This window comes from Magnolia sinica, chromosome 6 (assembly GCF_029962835.1).
Source record: "Magnolia sinica isolate HGM2019 chromosome 6, MsV1, whole genome shotgun sequence".
NCBI lineage: Eukaryota > Viridiplantae > Streptophyta > Magnoliopsida > Magnoliales > Magnoliaceae > Magnolia > Magnolia sinica.
In genome coordinates this window covers 5,093,586-5,110,344 of record NC_080578.1, presented here as the reverse complement: position 1 = coordinate 5,110,344, position 16,759 = coordinate 5,093,586, and the positions used below count along the sequence as shown (strand labels likewise).

Below are 16,759 nucleotides of genomic sequence, written 5' to 3'. Positions count from 1 at the left end.
TATCACAAATGTATCGATATCGCCAATATTTTTTACTATGTAAATTCTAGGTGCCACTTGTATCACCAATATATCACCAAAATTTTCAACTATGTGAATTCCAGGTGTCACTTGTATTTCCAATGTATTAGCAATATTTCAATAATGTTGCCAAGGTAAAGGTATAGCAAAAAAAATCTGTTTATTAAAAAAATTTTGTTTCAAATTTTTGTATACACACATGGTTGTATGCGGTATTCAAATTGTCAACAATATTATCATTATCGCAACATCGGTCATATTGAGACGACAATCTTTCGTTTCCTTTCCAGTTGACGACGATATTTCAGTCGTGTGTTGTCAATATTCTGAAATATCGATGGATATTTGGATGAAAGGTTGGATGGTTGGAGGGATGGAACACATGCTTTTAGGCCCCCATTAAATGAAACTTATTATGTATGCATTTTTTTGAAACTTTTTTATTCCTAAATATGCAAATATGTGTATTTTGGCATCTCTTGAAGTTTCACTAAAAAAATCCATCATTTTCCTGATGCTTCTCTAATGTTTCCCTGCATTTCTGGTTATTAGCAATATTATCAGCAATACCGATATTGTTTCAGTATCCCCGACTAGCGAAACTTGTAACGATACCGATACTTCGAACACCAGTCCCACCATGAACATGGGACACCCCAAAAGTAAGGTGAATCAAACCATCCAAAAAATTCCATATTCACATTGGGCACATCTAATAGTTGGATCAACTTGATATTTGGGGCATCCCATTTTCATGGTGAGACAACCTTGCTGGATGAACAAGATGTCGTACAAAAGCCATGGTGGGCCCCACATGCCAACTAGTTGGATGTAGGGCTGAAAGTCGGGCAGGTTGGGTCGGGTTGGTGCTCAACCCTAGCCCAACCCAAGGTTCCTATACCTCAACCCTAACCCAACCCAACCTCGGGTTGGGAATTCTCAACCCAAGCCCGACCCAAGCGGGCTCGGTCAGGTTGGTATATGCTAATATTTTTGTTATTATATTATCAATACACGTATTATTTTTTGTACCTATGATTTTATTAATTATATATGTAGTTATTTATCGTAAAGAAATTCATTTTTAAAAACAAACAAGTTAAAATATAGGACAACTACTCCTTTAAAGTCGTATTGTGTACCACGCATTCGATTTGGGAGAGAGAAATCCGACATCTTGTTAGCTTGAATCATCAGAAATGACGTGGACCAATGAAATCCGACAACATTGGAATTTCTTATGCCTTCAACACAGATGATCCACACTCAATTATAATTAATTTATAAGGAACTTATATATCGAACGGGTTCGGGTTGGGTCGGGTAACCCGAGCCCAACCCAAGTTTTATCGGGTTGGTGTTTGTATGGCCCAAGCTTGAGACAAAACCCAATATATCCTGCCCAAGCCTAACCCAATGTCGGGTCAGTCACGGGTTGGTCGGGTTGAACCCGCCCAACTTTCAGCCCTAGTTGGATGTACTAGTAGTTGTGTGTATGCATCTCTCTCTCTCTCTCTCTCTCTCTCTAAGCTTCCCATCAATAGCATGTAATTGGACATTCAAGATTGATCAGAAACAAAATAGGTCCAACCATCAGCTTGAAGCATCTACTTGCTAGATCCCACTTTTTTTTTCTTATGGTTGTAAAGTAACACCTTTGATTTGATTATTCTAACCATTTGATTTATGGCACATTAACAATAGATGGTTGTAACAAGTTGGCCCTTTTCAAAGGGTTAGGATCATCCGATCGGCGTGATTCTTGCACCATCGCTTGCTCTTAGTTATATGAATGAATGAATCATTGATCTCGACAATAGGTCACTCCATGTGCTGTTTAAAAAGTCTGAGGATGTTGCTGACATCCCATGAAGGTGGGGACATTAGCAAAACCATAAATATATATAGGGATTTTTTTACAATTGGAATAAATTGTCCTTCTAAGCTTTTTGTGCCCTAGTCCAAACATCCTCACTGAATAAAGTGATCTACGAGCAAGTTCACCTACACTACCATGCAACCAGATCAAAACAATTAATAGTCCAGGCTTATTAGCTGACTAGGTTCAACCTGCTACAGATTGGGTTTATCAATATCCATCAGTTCAGATGATCAGGTACTAAACCTATTCAAGAAAAGAAACAAATTGGAAGAAGAAAAATGGACCTGGAAAGTCAGCCTATGTGCACTGCAATTCCAGAAAACTACTTTCTAAAGCAGAAATTAGTTCAACTACCAAAACTACATCACCAGGGACAATAGTTTGAGATAATCCCAGGAAGAGCTAAACTTAAAAATTAAACTATATTAAACTTACAATTTTAAAATTTTAGATCTTCCTGGGATTATCTTAAACTATACAGCTCAAGTATGAGAAAAGATGTCCAAGAAAAATTTCGTTCGTGTGTGTGTCAATTTCGGTGCTCCTTCGGGACACCATACCCGGTTTTGTAAAAACTCTTTTAATAAAATAGGTTAGGGAATCATTAGCTCCCTAATGCAACATTTTTCCTCAAATCTCTTCTCCACTCAATGAATTCATTTTCTTCTTGGCGATCTTGAGGAGGAAATCTCTGTCTCTTCCTCCACACATGCATAAACCAGGTTCCAAAGGCAACGTGTGCAAGTTGAATAAGTCTCTATACGGGCTTAAACAATCTCCTAGGCATGGTTTGAGTGATTCAACAACGCCATCTCCCAAATTGGCTTCCGGCGCAGTTCACCTGACCACTTGGTCTTTGTAAAGCGAGCTAGCTCCTCTCTGACATGTTAGCAATATGTGTCGATGATATCATCATAACTGGTGATAGTGGAGATGAAATTGACATTGTGAGGAAGTTCCTTGCAAGTACTTTTGAGGTTAAAGGCCTTAGTCATTGAGATATATCGTTGGAATTAAAGTTGCTCAGTCAAAGAATGGGATATTTATTTCTCAGCTAAGTATGCCCCAGATCTACTTCAAAAAATAGGCATGCAAGGTTTGTGTCCTGTTGATACTCTAACAGAGATGAATCATCACCTGCATTCTAGAGTGTCAAAAGAACTTGAAGACCCCAGAATGCATCACTGCTTGTGAGCAAATATTGCTTGTGCAGTTATTTACTAGTGTCAAATATTGCTTATGCAGTTATTGTTGTAAGCCAGTTCATGCAAGCTCCTACATTCATCACCTTGAAGCTGTCTATAAGATACTCCGCTACTTGAAGTTGTCGCATAGGAAGGTTCTTTTGTACTCAGATCATGGTCACCTTCATAATAGTGCATATTGTAATGCCGAGTAGGCTAGATGATCTGATGATTGACAATCCACAACTGGGTAACCTGGCTTACTGGAAGAGTAAAAAAGCAAATTGTTGTCGCTCACTTAGCTACTGAAGCTGAATGTCATTCTATGGGTCATGCAACATGTAAAGTTATTTGGCTTCATTCCCTTCTTACAAATCTTGGACTCAAAGTTTCAATGGCTACTCCATATTGTGACAATCGAACCGCAACTCATATTGCTTCCAATCCAATATTCCATGAACGAACTAAGCACATCCAGTTGGATTGTCACTTCATTCATGAAAAGATCATCTCGGGCCTTCTTTCTATGCCTTATGTTCACTCCAAGGAACAACTTGCAAGTGTCCTTACCAAAGTTGTACATTCTTCTCAATTTCATGATCTATTGGGTAAGCTGGCATGTGTGATATCAATGCTCTAGCTTATGGGGAGTGTGTGTTTGTGTGTGTGTGTGTGTGGGTGTGTGGGTGTGTGTGAGAGAGAGAGAGAGATCTACTTATGTTCATTTCAGTGCTCCCTCCAAAAACCATACCTTCTTTGTAAAAACTCTTTTAATGAAATAGGCAATGGAGACATTTTCTCCCTAACACAACTTTTTCCACAGATCTCTTCTCCCTTCTACAGCATCAAACTATGAGCAAGGATCAAAGGGATACAATGTTTGACAATGGAACCTAAAATTGCAAAAGTGCCCTATAGCAATAAAGCATATACTCATTACAGGTGAGACCAATAATTACCAAGAAAGTAAAAGGGATTAGTAGGAATTTTATATTCACTTTTGTGTATCAAAGATGACCAAAATTGGAACTCTTATGAGTGATGACACAGTATCCAAGAATTTACTAAAGGCCATCTTGCAAAATAGAAAGATTGCAATATTTGTAATTGGTTTTTTTTTTTTTTTTTTGAAATGTGAATACACACACACCACATGGGTTCTCAAACCCATGACCTTGGAGTGGAAACAGTGTCTACCACTGAGCCATGAGTAGAGGCCCTGTAATTGGAAGTTAGTTAATAAAGATTCATTCACAAATTGCAAGAAACACTGCAAAAGTTGAAAAAGATCCATTCAAGAATTTCAGAAATAACACCAGTTGGACATTCTTGAGATTTAAATTCAGACTACCTAATAAGGGATGCTTCTTAGAAACAAATCGAATCAAAGGTAACAGGAATTAGAGTCTGATTCATGTACTAACTTATAGGTGTTGGAGGTGAACTCCTTCGGATTGTCATGAATAAATGGATGGCGTATGTCATTGTCAACACCTGCGTCATGTTTCATTTCTTTCATATCCATCCGACCATGATCTGGGAAAAATTTTGTATCAGAAGTTGGATCTGACTGTCGTTCATGAGGATAGCGATTGTAGGGATAAAATTCAAATGCATTTGGAACCTACACAAGAACAATGTGATAAAAATAAGAAGAAAAAAAAAAGACCAATAAACCTACAATAAATTAATAGAAGGAAATGTTTTCCAACAATACCATGGATGCTTGTGGTTGCCTTTTCAATGCACTTGAAGGTTGACGATCTCTATTGGAGGATGCATCCCCAAGTTGATTGCCCAACAGATCGTTTATATCTATAACATTAGACTGTAGTAAACAAAACCAACTTCTTTTATAAATGTTTCCAGTGACTATAATTTGCAGAACCAAGAACTCAGCAAGCAGACATCTCATTTTTTCAAAAAACCAGCACAATAAAGAGAGACCAAAAAATATATTAATTTACATAAAATGAGTAGCAAAGAGTCATTTAACAGAGATATGCTCCTTATTGAATAGGCAAAGTAGCATTTTAATGCCACACATGCAAGGCACATGCAAGTAGTAATAAAACTTTCATGCTCGAAAGGCTATCTCATCTGAGGCTTAAAATAAATAAAATAAAAGACTCCCTCCTTATTGATATCATCATGGTCATCGCCATCATCATATCCTTATCCCAGTTAAGGAGTGGATACGTGAGTGCATTTCCTATAAGGAAACAACACACTCTCTCTCTTTCTTAAATGTGTAAGCCTCTTCCCTGTTGAGGCCATAAGTACATACATACCACATACCTACATGTGTGTAGGTTAAAGCATAGATTCCCTAGGTTTTGGCATGTGTTCTCTCCTGTGGTGATGCCTATTGTGGTGATGCCTACATAAGGAGGAACACAGGTAGAGAGAGATGATCTAATGAGGATTTCTAGGTGAGAGATTCCTTCTATAGTGGAAGAGTGGAAGAGAGAGATAAGCCTTGTATTTCTTATTTCACTTATTATAGTGAAGAAAGCTCCATATCTTGTGAATGTAGTCATATTGTCGAAAACGTAAATCTCTATGCCTCTTGTCTCTTGTTTTTGCTTTGGCCCTTTTTTTTCTCTTTTACTTTTGTGGTTTTGCTTTGCCTACATTGATCGTGTACAAGTATTTTTTTGCAACAATTTATAGCTAAAGGTTGAGAAACCTTTAGCAGAAGATTGATGTTGGCGTTCGTGTTGCAATTATGTTTCAGATGATTAGATCACTGCATTGAGCAGCAGCATTATGGCAGACCGAGTAGGGACGGAGATAACAACTTTGAGCCACCTCGTAACTCCATATAGGTATGATGGATGGCATTGATGGGTATGTTCTTTTAGTTCTTTTAGTTTTTAGATGTCTTAATCATTGTTTGGTACCTACATTTGTATTATATAAACTCATTATAATTACTATTGCACTTTTAGGGCCCCATTAAATTGAAACTAATCTTGTATGTGTCTTTTTTACAATTATTTGATTCCTAAATATGCAAATATGCATATTTTAGCATCTCCTACGTGGCATTGAGAAATTCAACCATTTTCCCCATTTCTTCAATGTTTCCCAAGTGATGCATGTTTAGGCCCCCATTAATGGGGACCTTATTATGTACGTATCTTATTTGCAATTATTTAATTCCTAAATATGTAAACAAGTGTATTTTAACATCTCATGAAGTTTCATTGAAGATTCAACCATTTTCCCCACGTTTCCCTTAGTCATTGATATATTTATGAGTATCGGTGATAATATAGGCAATGTCAATACATATTTTCCATATCCCTAGCTAGTGATACATGTAATGATCTCAATACTACAAACATTGGTCCTAACACAATCAAGGAAGGTAGATATGTCTCAAGTATCATTCATCGGCGGTAAGGAGCCTTATATTTATCATGGTGTGCACTAAACCAGACATTGCACAAACAATTGGAGCAATTAGTAAATACATGACAAACCCGAGTAAAAATCATTGGACTGTTGTAAAGTGGATCTTTCATTACTTGAATGGTGATTTTGATGTAGTTAATTATTATAGTGGCCAAAATTTAAAGTTGGTTAGGTTCGTGATCTTCATCTCCTCTAAACATAATTTATGTGGTGAATGAGTATGGCAAATTCTATGTGTGTATGAATCTGCCCATGAGTATTTTGTTGATATTCTGTGCTAAGGGATTGTTCTAACAACCTTGACATCCTACGATTTAATCTTTATATGAACGTGTGCATGTGGGGATGATTTCTAACGAAATGACATGTATTTTTGCTTGCTGAAATTATTGTTTGGTGAACTGTTCTGCCGAAATTATTGTTTAGTGGGCTTGGCCCATAACCTGTATGCTTTGAGTTGTCCTTTGAATAATCTCTTGTGAAACATGACATCCACACATGTATCCTACATCATTTTTGGTATCAGAGAGAAGGTTTAGCATAGATTATTTGTGAGTCCCATATAAAGTTAGGGAATTTTATGTGCATGCATATAGGTTGAGATTGCATCTCATATAGTGTTTAGGCCACACCATTAGGATGGTAAATCTGAACTAGAGTCTAGGGTTACATTGGGTACAGCCCGTGCCCCATTGAATCAGTTTTCATGTCAATCCTAGAATTAGTTTCTTCCTTTTGAGTAAGTCCTTACATTAAAGTTGTCTGAAGTGTGTCGCGGTATGGCAACCGCAAGTAATGGTTGTGATCCCGACCCGTTATCTCAACAGATCCTAACACAACTACAAGTCATCACGACTAAGCTAGATCGTCTTGAAACAGCCGTTAAGGAGCAGCGCACAGCGACAGAATCCAATAAGCGGCGCCTTGCTGACCTTGAGGATCCTGGTGATGAGCATGAGTCTCAAGCTGAGATATTGGAGCGTGGTGCTAGGAGGGATCCCACAACCCCAGTAAAGCCAACTAGGGCTCCCATAGCACGTCCTACCCCTCAGAGAGAGCCTGTTAGGGATTATGCGAGGGGGCATGGCCCAGTAATTGGCCGTGCAGGGGTGCGTCCTCAACCACCCCAGTTTGAGTACCATGAGCGACATGATGTTGAAGACCGTGTCATGAGAGGTGTGAAAGTCGACGCGCCGAGCTTTGATGGTTAGCTGGACCCCAAAGTCTTTGTCGATTGGTTGGCAGACATAGACCACTTTTTCGAAAGGCATGACATGCCTGACGACCGTCGAGTGCGGTTCGTCAAGATGAAGCTTGTTAGTTAGGCTAAGTCTTTTTTGCTAAACTATGGACGCCGACTTGAGAGGTCTAGGCAACCTCTCATCACACTATGGGCTAAGATTAAAGAGGCCCTGAGGGAGAAGCATCTTCCCCTGTCATACCAACAAAAGCTCATGGATCAATTGCAGTCCCTTCGCGAGGGGAACATGTTAGCCACAGATTATATTGCTAAATTTGATGAGCATATGTTGAAGTGTGACATCCAGGAAGACCCCATTGTGACACTCTCCGGATTTAAGATGGGGCTCCGACCTGATCTTCAGCACGAGCTGCTCACTCGCGATGTTGGCACCTTGGATCATGCCTACCAATTAGTGCCTGAGTTAGAGTGGTATGTAGCAATCCAGTGTTCTCGACATATGGACTACCGAGATCCCAGTTCTAGGGCTCCATCTCAGGGTATAAGACCTAATTATGGGACTCAGTCCAAACCATCCTCCTCTAGTCGACCCAATCTTAGAGATTTCAAGGGTAAGGCCATTGAGGGAACTAGCTCAAGAGGAGGTGAGCCTACAGAATGCTACCAGTGCAGTAAAATGGGTCATTTCGCACGTGAGTGTCCCCAAAAGGTGCGAGGAAAGGCCCTCCTGATTGAAGATCAATGGGAAGATCATAATGACCAGGGCAACTATGAAGAAGAAGAGTATCGCCCTGATGTGGGTGCTAGTGATGAAGACGATGAGGAGACTATCCCACTTGCTATAGTCAGACATATCCTAACTCAAGTTAAGGACCAGGATGACTGGCGTCGTTCTACTATTTTCCATACTTACGCCAAAAGTGGGGAAAAGAATTGCAAAGTCATTATCGACAGCGGAAATTGTACAAATGTGGTCTCCACTAGCAACTTGGATCGTTTGGGCCTGAAGCCCACTCGCCACCCTCAACCCTATGAAGTCTCTTGGGTTGACGACTCTTCCATGCCAGTGTCCCAGTGTTGTCTAGTGCCTTTGGAGTTTGGATCCTATAAAGACACAATGTGTTATGATGTTTTGCCCATGGATGTGAGACACATCATCTTGGGTCGACCTTGACTCTTTGATAAGGATGTCACGATATATGGTCATTCAAATGCGTCTACATTCTTACACGAAGGCAGAAAGATTATTCTAAAGCCTCTGCCTCCCAAGAACACCCAAGCTAAAATGAGAGATGTCAATAAGAGTGATGGAAAATTAGTGAGGAAATCCCAAACTAAGTCTCTTCACATTATTAATGCGAAAGAATATGAGAAAGAGGCTACAGAGAGTTTAGAGGTGTATGCCCTAGTGACAAGAGAGGTTACACCAGAGGTTAGGGCAAAGATCCCGTCTAGGGTGAGTCCAGTTTTAGAGGAGTTTAGTGATGTATTTCCTGAGGACTTACCAAATGAACTTCCACCCATGAGGGACATCCAGCATGTCATTGACTTAGTCCCTGGGTCTACTCTCCCGAACCTTCCTCACTACCGAATGAACCCGACCGAGCATGCCGAGTTGAAGAGGCAAGTCGATGAGTTGTTAAGAAAAGGGTTCATTCGAGAGAGTTTGAGTCCATGTGTTGTGCCTGCACTCCTCACACCCAAGAAAGCTGGCACGTGGCGCATGTGCGTGAACAGCCGAGCAATTAACAAGATCACAGTCAAGTATCGGTTTCCTATACCGAGGCTTAATGATATGCTCGACATGATGGCCGGTGCCACGGACTTCTCGAAGATTGACCTCAAGAGTAGGTATTACCAAATTCGCATTCGCCCAGGTGATGAATGGCAGACGGCCTTCAAGACGAAGGATGGGTTGTACGAATAGCTACTCATGCCCTTTGGGTTGACTAATGCCCCAAGTACTTTTATGCGAGTGATGACTCAGGTGTTAAGGCCCTTCATGGGCAAGTTCCTGGTGGTTTATTTTCACGATATTCTCATTTATAGTACCACTAAGGAACAACATCTCCACCATTTAAGACAGGCCTGTGAGATCCTTACGATAGAGCAATTATATGCGAACCCGAAGAAGTGCGCTTTTATGACAGATCGAGTTATCTTCTCAGGGTTCATAGTGTCGTCCGAAGGTATGCATGCGGATCCTGAAAAAGTCAAGCCCATAGTGAGTTGGCCAGAACCACGGAATATTCATTAGATGCGTAACTTCCACGGCTTAGCTACCTTTTATCATCAGTTTATTAAAGGCTTTAGTTCCATTATGGCTCTCATTACCAATTGCATCAAAAAAGGGGAGCTCCAGTGGAACAATGTAGCCTCTAAGGCCTTTAAAGACATAAAGGGCAAGATGGTTGAGGCCCCTATCATGCGACTTCCAAATTTTTCTAAAGTCTTTGAAGTGGCATGTGACACCTCAGGTGTGGGAATAGGGGGAGTACTAAGTCAGGAGGGACACCCAGTTGCCTATTTCAATGAGAAACTGAATGAGGCAAAACAGAAATACTCCACCTATGACAAGGAATTTTATGCGATGGTACAATCATTGAGTCATTGGCGCCACTATTTACTCCCGCATGAGTTCATCTTGTTCTTTGACCACGAGGTCTTGCGATATTTAGGCTTTCAGAAGAAGTTGAACCCTAGGCATGCCAAATGAGTCGAATTTCTTCAAGAGTACTCGTTTGTTCTCAAGCACAAGGCCGAAGTCGAGAACAAACCCGCGGATGCCCTTAGTTGTAGGGTTGTGACTCTCCATTCTCTGGGAGTAGAGGTTACGGGTTTTGAGGGGTTAAAAGACGAATATCCCGAGTGTTCAGACTTTGGAGAGATATGTATCACTTCTAGAGGATCCCACGAGGACAGGCAGTGAGTTTCTAATTCATGATTATTACCTGTTTCGTGGAGATCGGCTCTGCATTCCTCGCACGTCCCTGCAGGATTTCCTAATATGGGAGCTACATGCAGGTGGTGTAGCTGGTCATTTTGGAAGGGATAAAACAATAACCCTTGTTAAGGACCGATTTTACTGGCCAAGTCTCAAGCGAGATATAGCTAGAATTATAGGGCAATGTCGTACATGTTAGCTAGCAAAGTAAAAGAAACAGAACACAGGATTGTATACTCCTTTGCCTGTGCCATATGCCCCTTGGAACGATCTTAGTATGGATTTCGTGTTAGGGCTTCCCAAGACTATCAAGAAGCACGATTCCAAATTTCTCATGGTGGACCGTTTTTCCAAAATGGCCCACTTCATTGCATGCTCCAAAACGTCGGACGCCTCACACATTGCTCGGATCTTCTTTGATGAGGTTGTTCGATTACATGGTTTGCCAAAAACCAGTGTCTGATCGGGATGTCAAGTTTGTGAGCTATTTTTGAAAGACACTGTGGCATATTATGGGAACTCGTTTGCAATTTTCTTCGGCATACCATCCTCAGACTGATGGTCAGACTAAGGTAGTAAATCAGAGCCTAGGCGACTTGTTGAGATTTCTGGTTGGTGATCATATTAGGACTTGGGACGCAGTCTTGCCAACTGCAGAGTTCGCATATAATAGTTCAGTAAATAAGTATACAGGTAAGAGTCCGTTTAAGATTGTTCTTAATTATAAGCCTAGGAGACCTATAGATTTGATTCCCATGTCTGTGTCACGTTGTCCTTCTAAATCTGCTGAGTCCTTTGCACATCACATGCATGATTTACACAGGGAGATTAGACAAAGGATTAATTCAAGTAATATAAATTATAAACTTCAAGCAGACATGCACCGTCGATTCAGGGAATTTCAAGTGGGTGATGAGGTCATGGTCCGTATTAGGCCAGAGCAGACACCACCTAGCGCCACTAAGAAATTACATGCCCGCAGCGCACGACCATATAAAATTTTAAACCGTATGGGTCCCAATGCGTATGTTCTCGAGCTTCCACCTACATTGAATATCAGCTCTCGTGATCTACACCTTGAGCCTCCCACTGATCAGTCCCCTGACCCATGGCCTATACCTGAGCCTTCCTCTTAGCCTACAGCCCCCCATACCATCTGTACACATGAGAGAGCAGATCGAAGACATTCTGGATGAGTAGATAGTGTCTACCCATCATGGTGGATTCCAGAAGTTTCTCGTCGAGTGGAAGGATCGACCTACATCAGACTGCACGTAGATTACAGAGGCAGAGCTACAGCGGCTTGACCCCGATCTACTAGAGCGTTACAGGAGTTTTATCTCACCAGCGGCGAGACTTTCTCAGCCGAGGAGAGTTGATGCGAACATCAGAGTATACTAGCATCGCCATAGGAGAGCCCCAGGCCCTGGCCCAACCCAGGGCCTGACCCATGGGCTACTTTGAAAACCCCATGTGCATAGGATGAGCATCATGAAGGCCCCAAACTGGGCTGCATTATTTGGAGTGCCAGGATAGTTTTTGAGAGTTTTGCGTTGAAATCCGACCGTTGGACCTCGTCCGATCGCATGGTGGCCCACCATGTGATCAAGTCCTTTTTTAGTTTTTAGTGTCCATTTATGTTTTGTTATTTTTTTGCACATTTTCGTTGGTTTGGATTTCTTAGTGGACCCCTACTTTGCTAGATTTAAAAAAGGGGCATGTTGGTCATTTTACTTTTAAATATAAAAACTCTATTAAGGGGGGGGGAACGTCCAACCCCAGGGGAAATAAAGAGTACACGTTTGTTTTCTAAAGAAAAGCCTTTCTTTCTTCCTGGTGACTTGGAAGAACCCTCCATGAGACTTGAAGCAAGGTGGTGAGATTCAATCTTTTTGTGGGTGTGCGACTCGCTTACGTGTTTATCTTTTGTAAGGTATGGTTTTTCTTTCTCCTTCTACTCCTTTAAAAACACTTCTTTGATCCTATCTAACCTAAATCCTTCAATTCATTGCACCCAAAACCTCGACACCCTATATCCTTGCCTCCCACATAAAACCTACCCTAGACCCTCTCCCAATTTCCTCCCACAACCCTCAATTCCCAAATTACAGATTTATCCCACCCCATATCCCACGTGATCTTCATCTCCTCTAAACATAGTTTATGTGGTGAATGAGTATGACAAATTCTATGTGTGTATGAATCTGCCCATGAGTATTTTGTTGATATTCTGTGCTAAGGGGTTATTCTAACAACCTTGACATCCTGCCATTTAATCTTTATATGAACATGTGCATGTGGGGATGATTTCTAATGAAATGACATGCATTTTTGCTTGTTAAAATTACTGTTTGGTGAACTGTTCTGCTGAAATTATTGTTTAGTGGGCTTGGCCCATAACCTGTATGCTTTGAGTTGTCCTTTGAATAATCTCCTGTGAAACATGACATCCACACATGTATCTTACATCACTAACATCCCTAAAACATCTCCCATTCCTTTCTTCCCAGATCGCCAAAGGCCAGCAAAAAGACGGAGACGCCACTGAACGTTCTTGTCTTTCTTGAGCATAACCCTGTGCCACGCCATAAACAGCTCACCCACAGCTCTTGTCATGACCCACCAGGATTTGAATTTAGCCAACACTGCGTACCACACTTTGGTAGCGATAGGACAATGGACGAATAGATGGTCGATAGATTCCGAGTTCCTGACCTAGTTATTGCAGACACCTAACTTCCAAATATAAAATATTTTTAGAAAAAGTGGAGACACCTGATTGCCAAATATGGCACGCACGCAAGAATGAACTCACCCACCCATGGCCCCTAAAACACACATGCACAAGTGCAGACCCAGATTGCCCAGGCGAGTGATTAGTAATGCTGCAGCAACCTATCAAGTTCAGCAGCATGCCAATGGTGACTGCAAAACTATGCTATATCATCAGACCGGCCAGTCATACATACATATACACACATAGGGAAATGCAAATGTCCACACCTTCATGGGCACGTTAGCAATGTCCTCAATGCTTGTGAATGATACATTAGAAAGTCAATCATTCATCAGGGTTGTCCATACAATGCAAACCACTAGCTGCAAAAATCATGTTGATCAGATGATTATAACCCTTTGAATGTTTGCCATTTTGGTATAACCGTGCACATTTTACAAGCCATAGATCAAATGGTTAGCATCCTCTAACCAAAGTGCATCTTGGAATAATAAACAATCCGTGTTGGGGCCTACTGAATAGATGTTGCAAGATTATGATTAGGCCTTTTTTTTCTCTGCTCAGTCTTGAATCTGATTGTCCGTTATAGTGACCTTTGCACCATGAACTGCCAATGGTGGTTAACAAATGGACAGTCCACATCAATGATTGGCTGTTCTATGTTTCATTTAAAAGCTTTGCGGATATTGCCAACAACATCTCTATGAAAGTGGGGACCTTAGCATTTTGTTAATATCAAAGGAATCATGTGATTTAGAACAGTGCAAATGAAGAAATATAATAATCAGCACCAAATTTTAGTAAATTGGCACAAGAAGCCTAGACACAAGTACAGGATGACCAACAAATACATGAAATAGAAACAGATTAACTTGATAGATTGAAAAGAAAAATATAATTACATTTAAAAACCACAGGCAGACACTCCCTAAGTCAGAAGAGGCTATTATCATGGATTGACAACTCAGACAAGTAGAATGTGACTCATCTGAGTTGACTCAGACTTGCATGGACCCGATCCAATTCAACATAGAGAGTCACCCAGATGATTCACCCCTGACTCAGTCGAGTCGGACCGGTTCACCTGACTCAGCTGAGTAGTGACCTGACTCAAGACTGGACAAGTCAGCCTGAGTCACTCGCGACTCAAATCCTTGGCTATGATGATTATGATGATGACAACACCCCCTAAATTTGAAGAATGTAGAAACCTAAGGAGTCAAGAAGGTTCAAAACATGCAATTAATCAAGGTTTATAGAGCTAGATAGGGTAATAACCTCCCTACTAGATCATCATAAACATGAAGGGCCAAACCAAGCAAGAGTTGGCATCAATTAGTAACTAATAAGCACACTGAATAGCTAAGCTGGCTAGCATAGAAACAGGTAGATGATACAAAAAGGTTCTCAAGATCTAGAACAAAAGGCACGCTTACAATAGAAAACTCCTCAAACTACATTGTGTAATGAGAAGTCTCAAGTGATTATAATAGAACCCATGGAATAATCAACTTGTTAACGAAGATTTGCAAACCCCAGGTTTTCATGCATGGCTTGCTGTCAATTAAAAAAAAAAAAAAATGAAGTTGTGATTCCAGGACATTGTGAACAATTATCATTAATAATAGATGGACAATTGATAAGGTAGGGTCGAAAACCTCTTTTGAGTCGGAGAAAAATACAAACCTAAGGAGGCAAAAACGTCAAGACTGCAATTAATCAAGGTTAGAAAGCAAGACGGGGTAATGAACTCCCTATTAGGTCATCCTTCACCTTAATATGAAGGGTTAACCCAAGCAAGAATCAGAATCAATGTGTCATAAAATCGTTGAATAGCTTACTAGCTAGTAGAGGTGTACACAAGTCGAACCGAGTCGAGCTGGGCACAACTCGACTTGGATCGGCCACTTGCTGACCCCAGCTCGAACTCGGCTCGGCTCGGTCCTCAAGCCTGACTGGCCAACTTGGCTCGGTTCGGTCAGCAGCTCGGGCCAGTTCGAGCCAAGACCGAGCCGAGTTCACCTGTGCAGCATTTTCACAAACATATGGACTGCCCCTTCAAAATCTCACTCTGTGTAAAACAGCGGCAGTGGTTTTACAGGTATTTCATCAAACACCTTCTATGCAACATAAAAATCAAGAAAAAAAGGGTATTTGTTTCATATGCATACCTTCCTTGCCACCAGCCACACTTCGTTGAGTCATTTCATCAAATAGTTGGTGAGCAACATCAATATCGAAGTAACCGAGTCACCGAACTGGTTCGATCCGAGTTCGATTCAAGCTGGGTTCGATCTGAGTTGAGTCGAGCTCGGGCAAGCTCGAACTCTGTTTGAAATTTTTTCGAGCTCAAAAAAATTAGCTCGACTTGGCTCGAACTCAGTTTCGAACGGAGCTTTTTTGAGTCGAGTCGAGCGAGCTAACCAAGCTAACTTGGTTCGTGGACAACCCTACTAGCTAGCATAGAATTTCTCAAGATCTAAAACACAAAGAACACTAAATCAAAATTCATTGCACAATGAGAAATCTCAAGTGATTATAATAGATCTGCAAAAAATATGATTATAATAGCCCCATGAACAATCAAATTGTTACGGAAGATTTGCAAACCCTAGGTTTTCATGCATGCCTTCATGAAATTAAAAACTATTAAATGAAGTCATGGTCCCAGGACACTGGAAAATTCTCATAAGTAACAGATGAACAATTGTCAGGAATATAAAATTTACATGGTCAATGACATCTTTTCAATAGGGATCAAATTCAATAAAGAAAAGACCAAGCTGCCTCTAATAACAAGGCATTCACGATACAGTTACATGTTATGTTAACATGCTTCAAGCATGACAGAGGTAAAATGTAAACATATGGCATGTGAAACACATGCCTCAGTGAATTACACTTACGAATAGACAGATAATGCTAAAGGCAGAAAATCATTCAATTTCTATTAAGACTACTGAATCCATATGACTGAGGACAATAATATGCAGTTACCAGACTGTAAACTTACATTGGAAGTTCTAAGCTTCCATTGCAATTCATGGTATAAATGCTGGAAAAAAAAAGCAATAAAAACAAGTTAGTTCGATTCAGAAAATGAGTTGTTCTTCTTAGTAAGTAGGGACATGTGATGGAAGCAAGAAGCAAGCCTAATTTGATTTTTTGTTTGTAGAGGTTCAATTCCTAACTGGAAATTTTTAAGCAATAAAATAAAATAAGGTTTGGAAATTTTCAAGCAATATATATTTACATGTCCCCGTGGTAAAGGAGAATACCCTCAAAACAGGCTACAGTAAAAAAAATCCATGCATTATCTAAGGGCAACAAATTAAAAGTGATATAATCCCCTACTATGTACACAATTCTG

The 16,759-nt window shown here is 40.6% G+C and overlaps 1 protein-coding gene across 10 annotated transcripts in view; it reads right to left on the bottom strand.

Annotated features, from left to right (window-relative positions):
* LOC131248026 (uncharacterized) overlaps positions 1-16,759 on the bottom strand; it is a 33,902-nt gene that overhangs the window by 11,717 nt on the left and 5,426 nt on the right. For 9 of the 10 annotated variants that reach the window (XR_009172119.1, XR_009172120.1, XR_009172118.1 and 6 more), the window contains exons 8-10: positions 16,403-16,444; positions 4,805-4,915; positions 4,512-4,711 (exon numbers count right to left, since the gene is read on the bottom strand). Coding sequence is in view for 3 of the 10 variants with exons in the window: in XM_058248064.1 (XP_058104047.1) it covers positions 4,512-4,711; positions 4,805-4,915; positions 16,403-16,444 (353 nt within the window). In the remaining 7 variants the exon portion in view is untranslated. The remainder of the gene's footprint in view (positions 1-4,511; positions 4,712-4,804; positions 4,916-16,402; positions 16,445-16,759) is intronic. The other variant, XR_009172117.1, reaches the window with a different exon arrangement.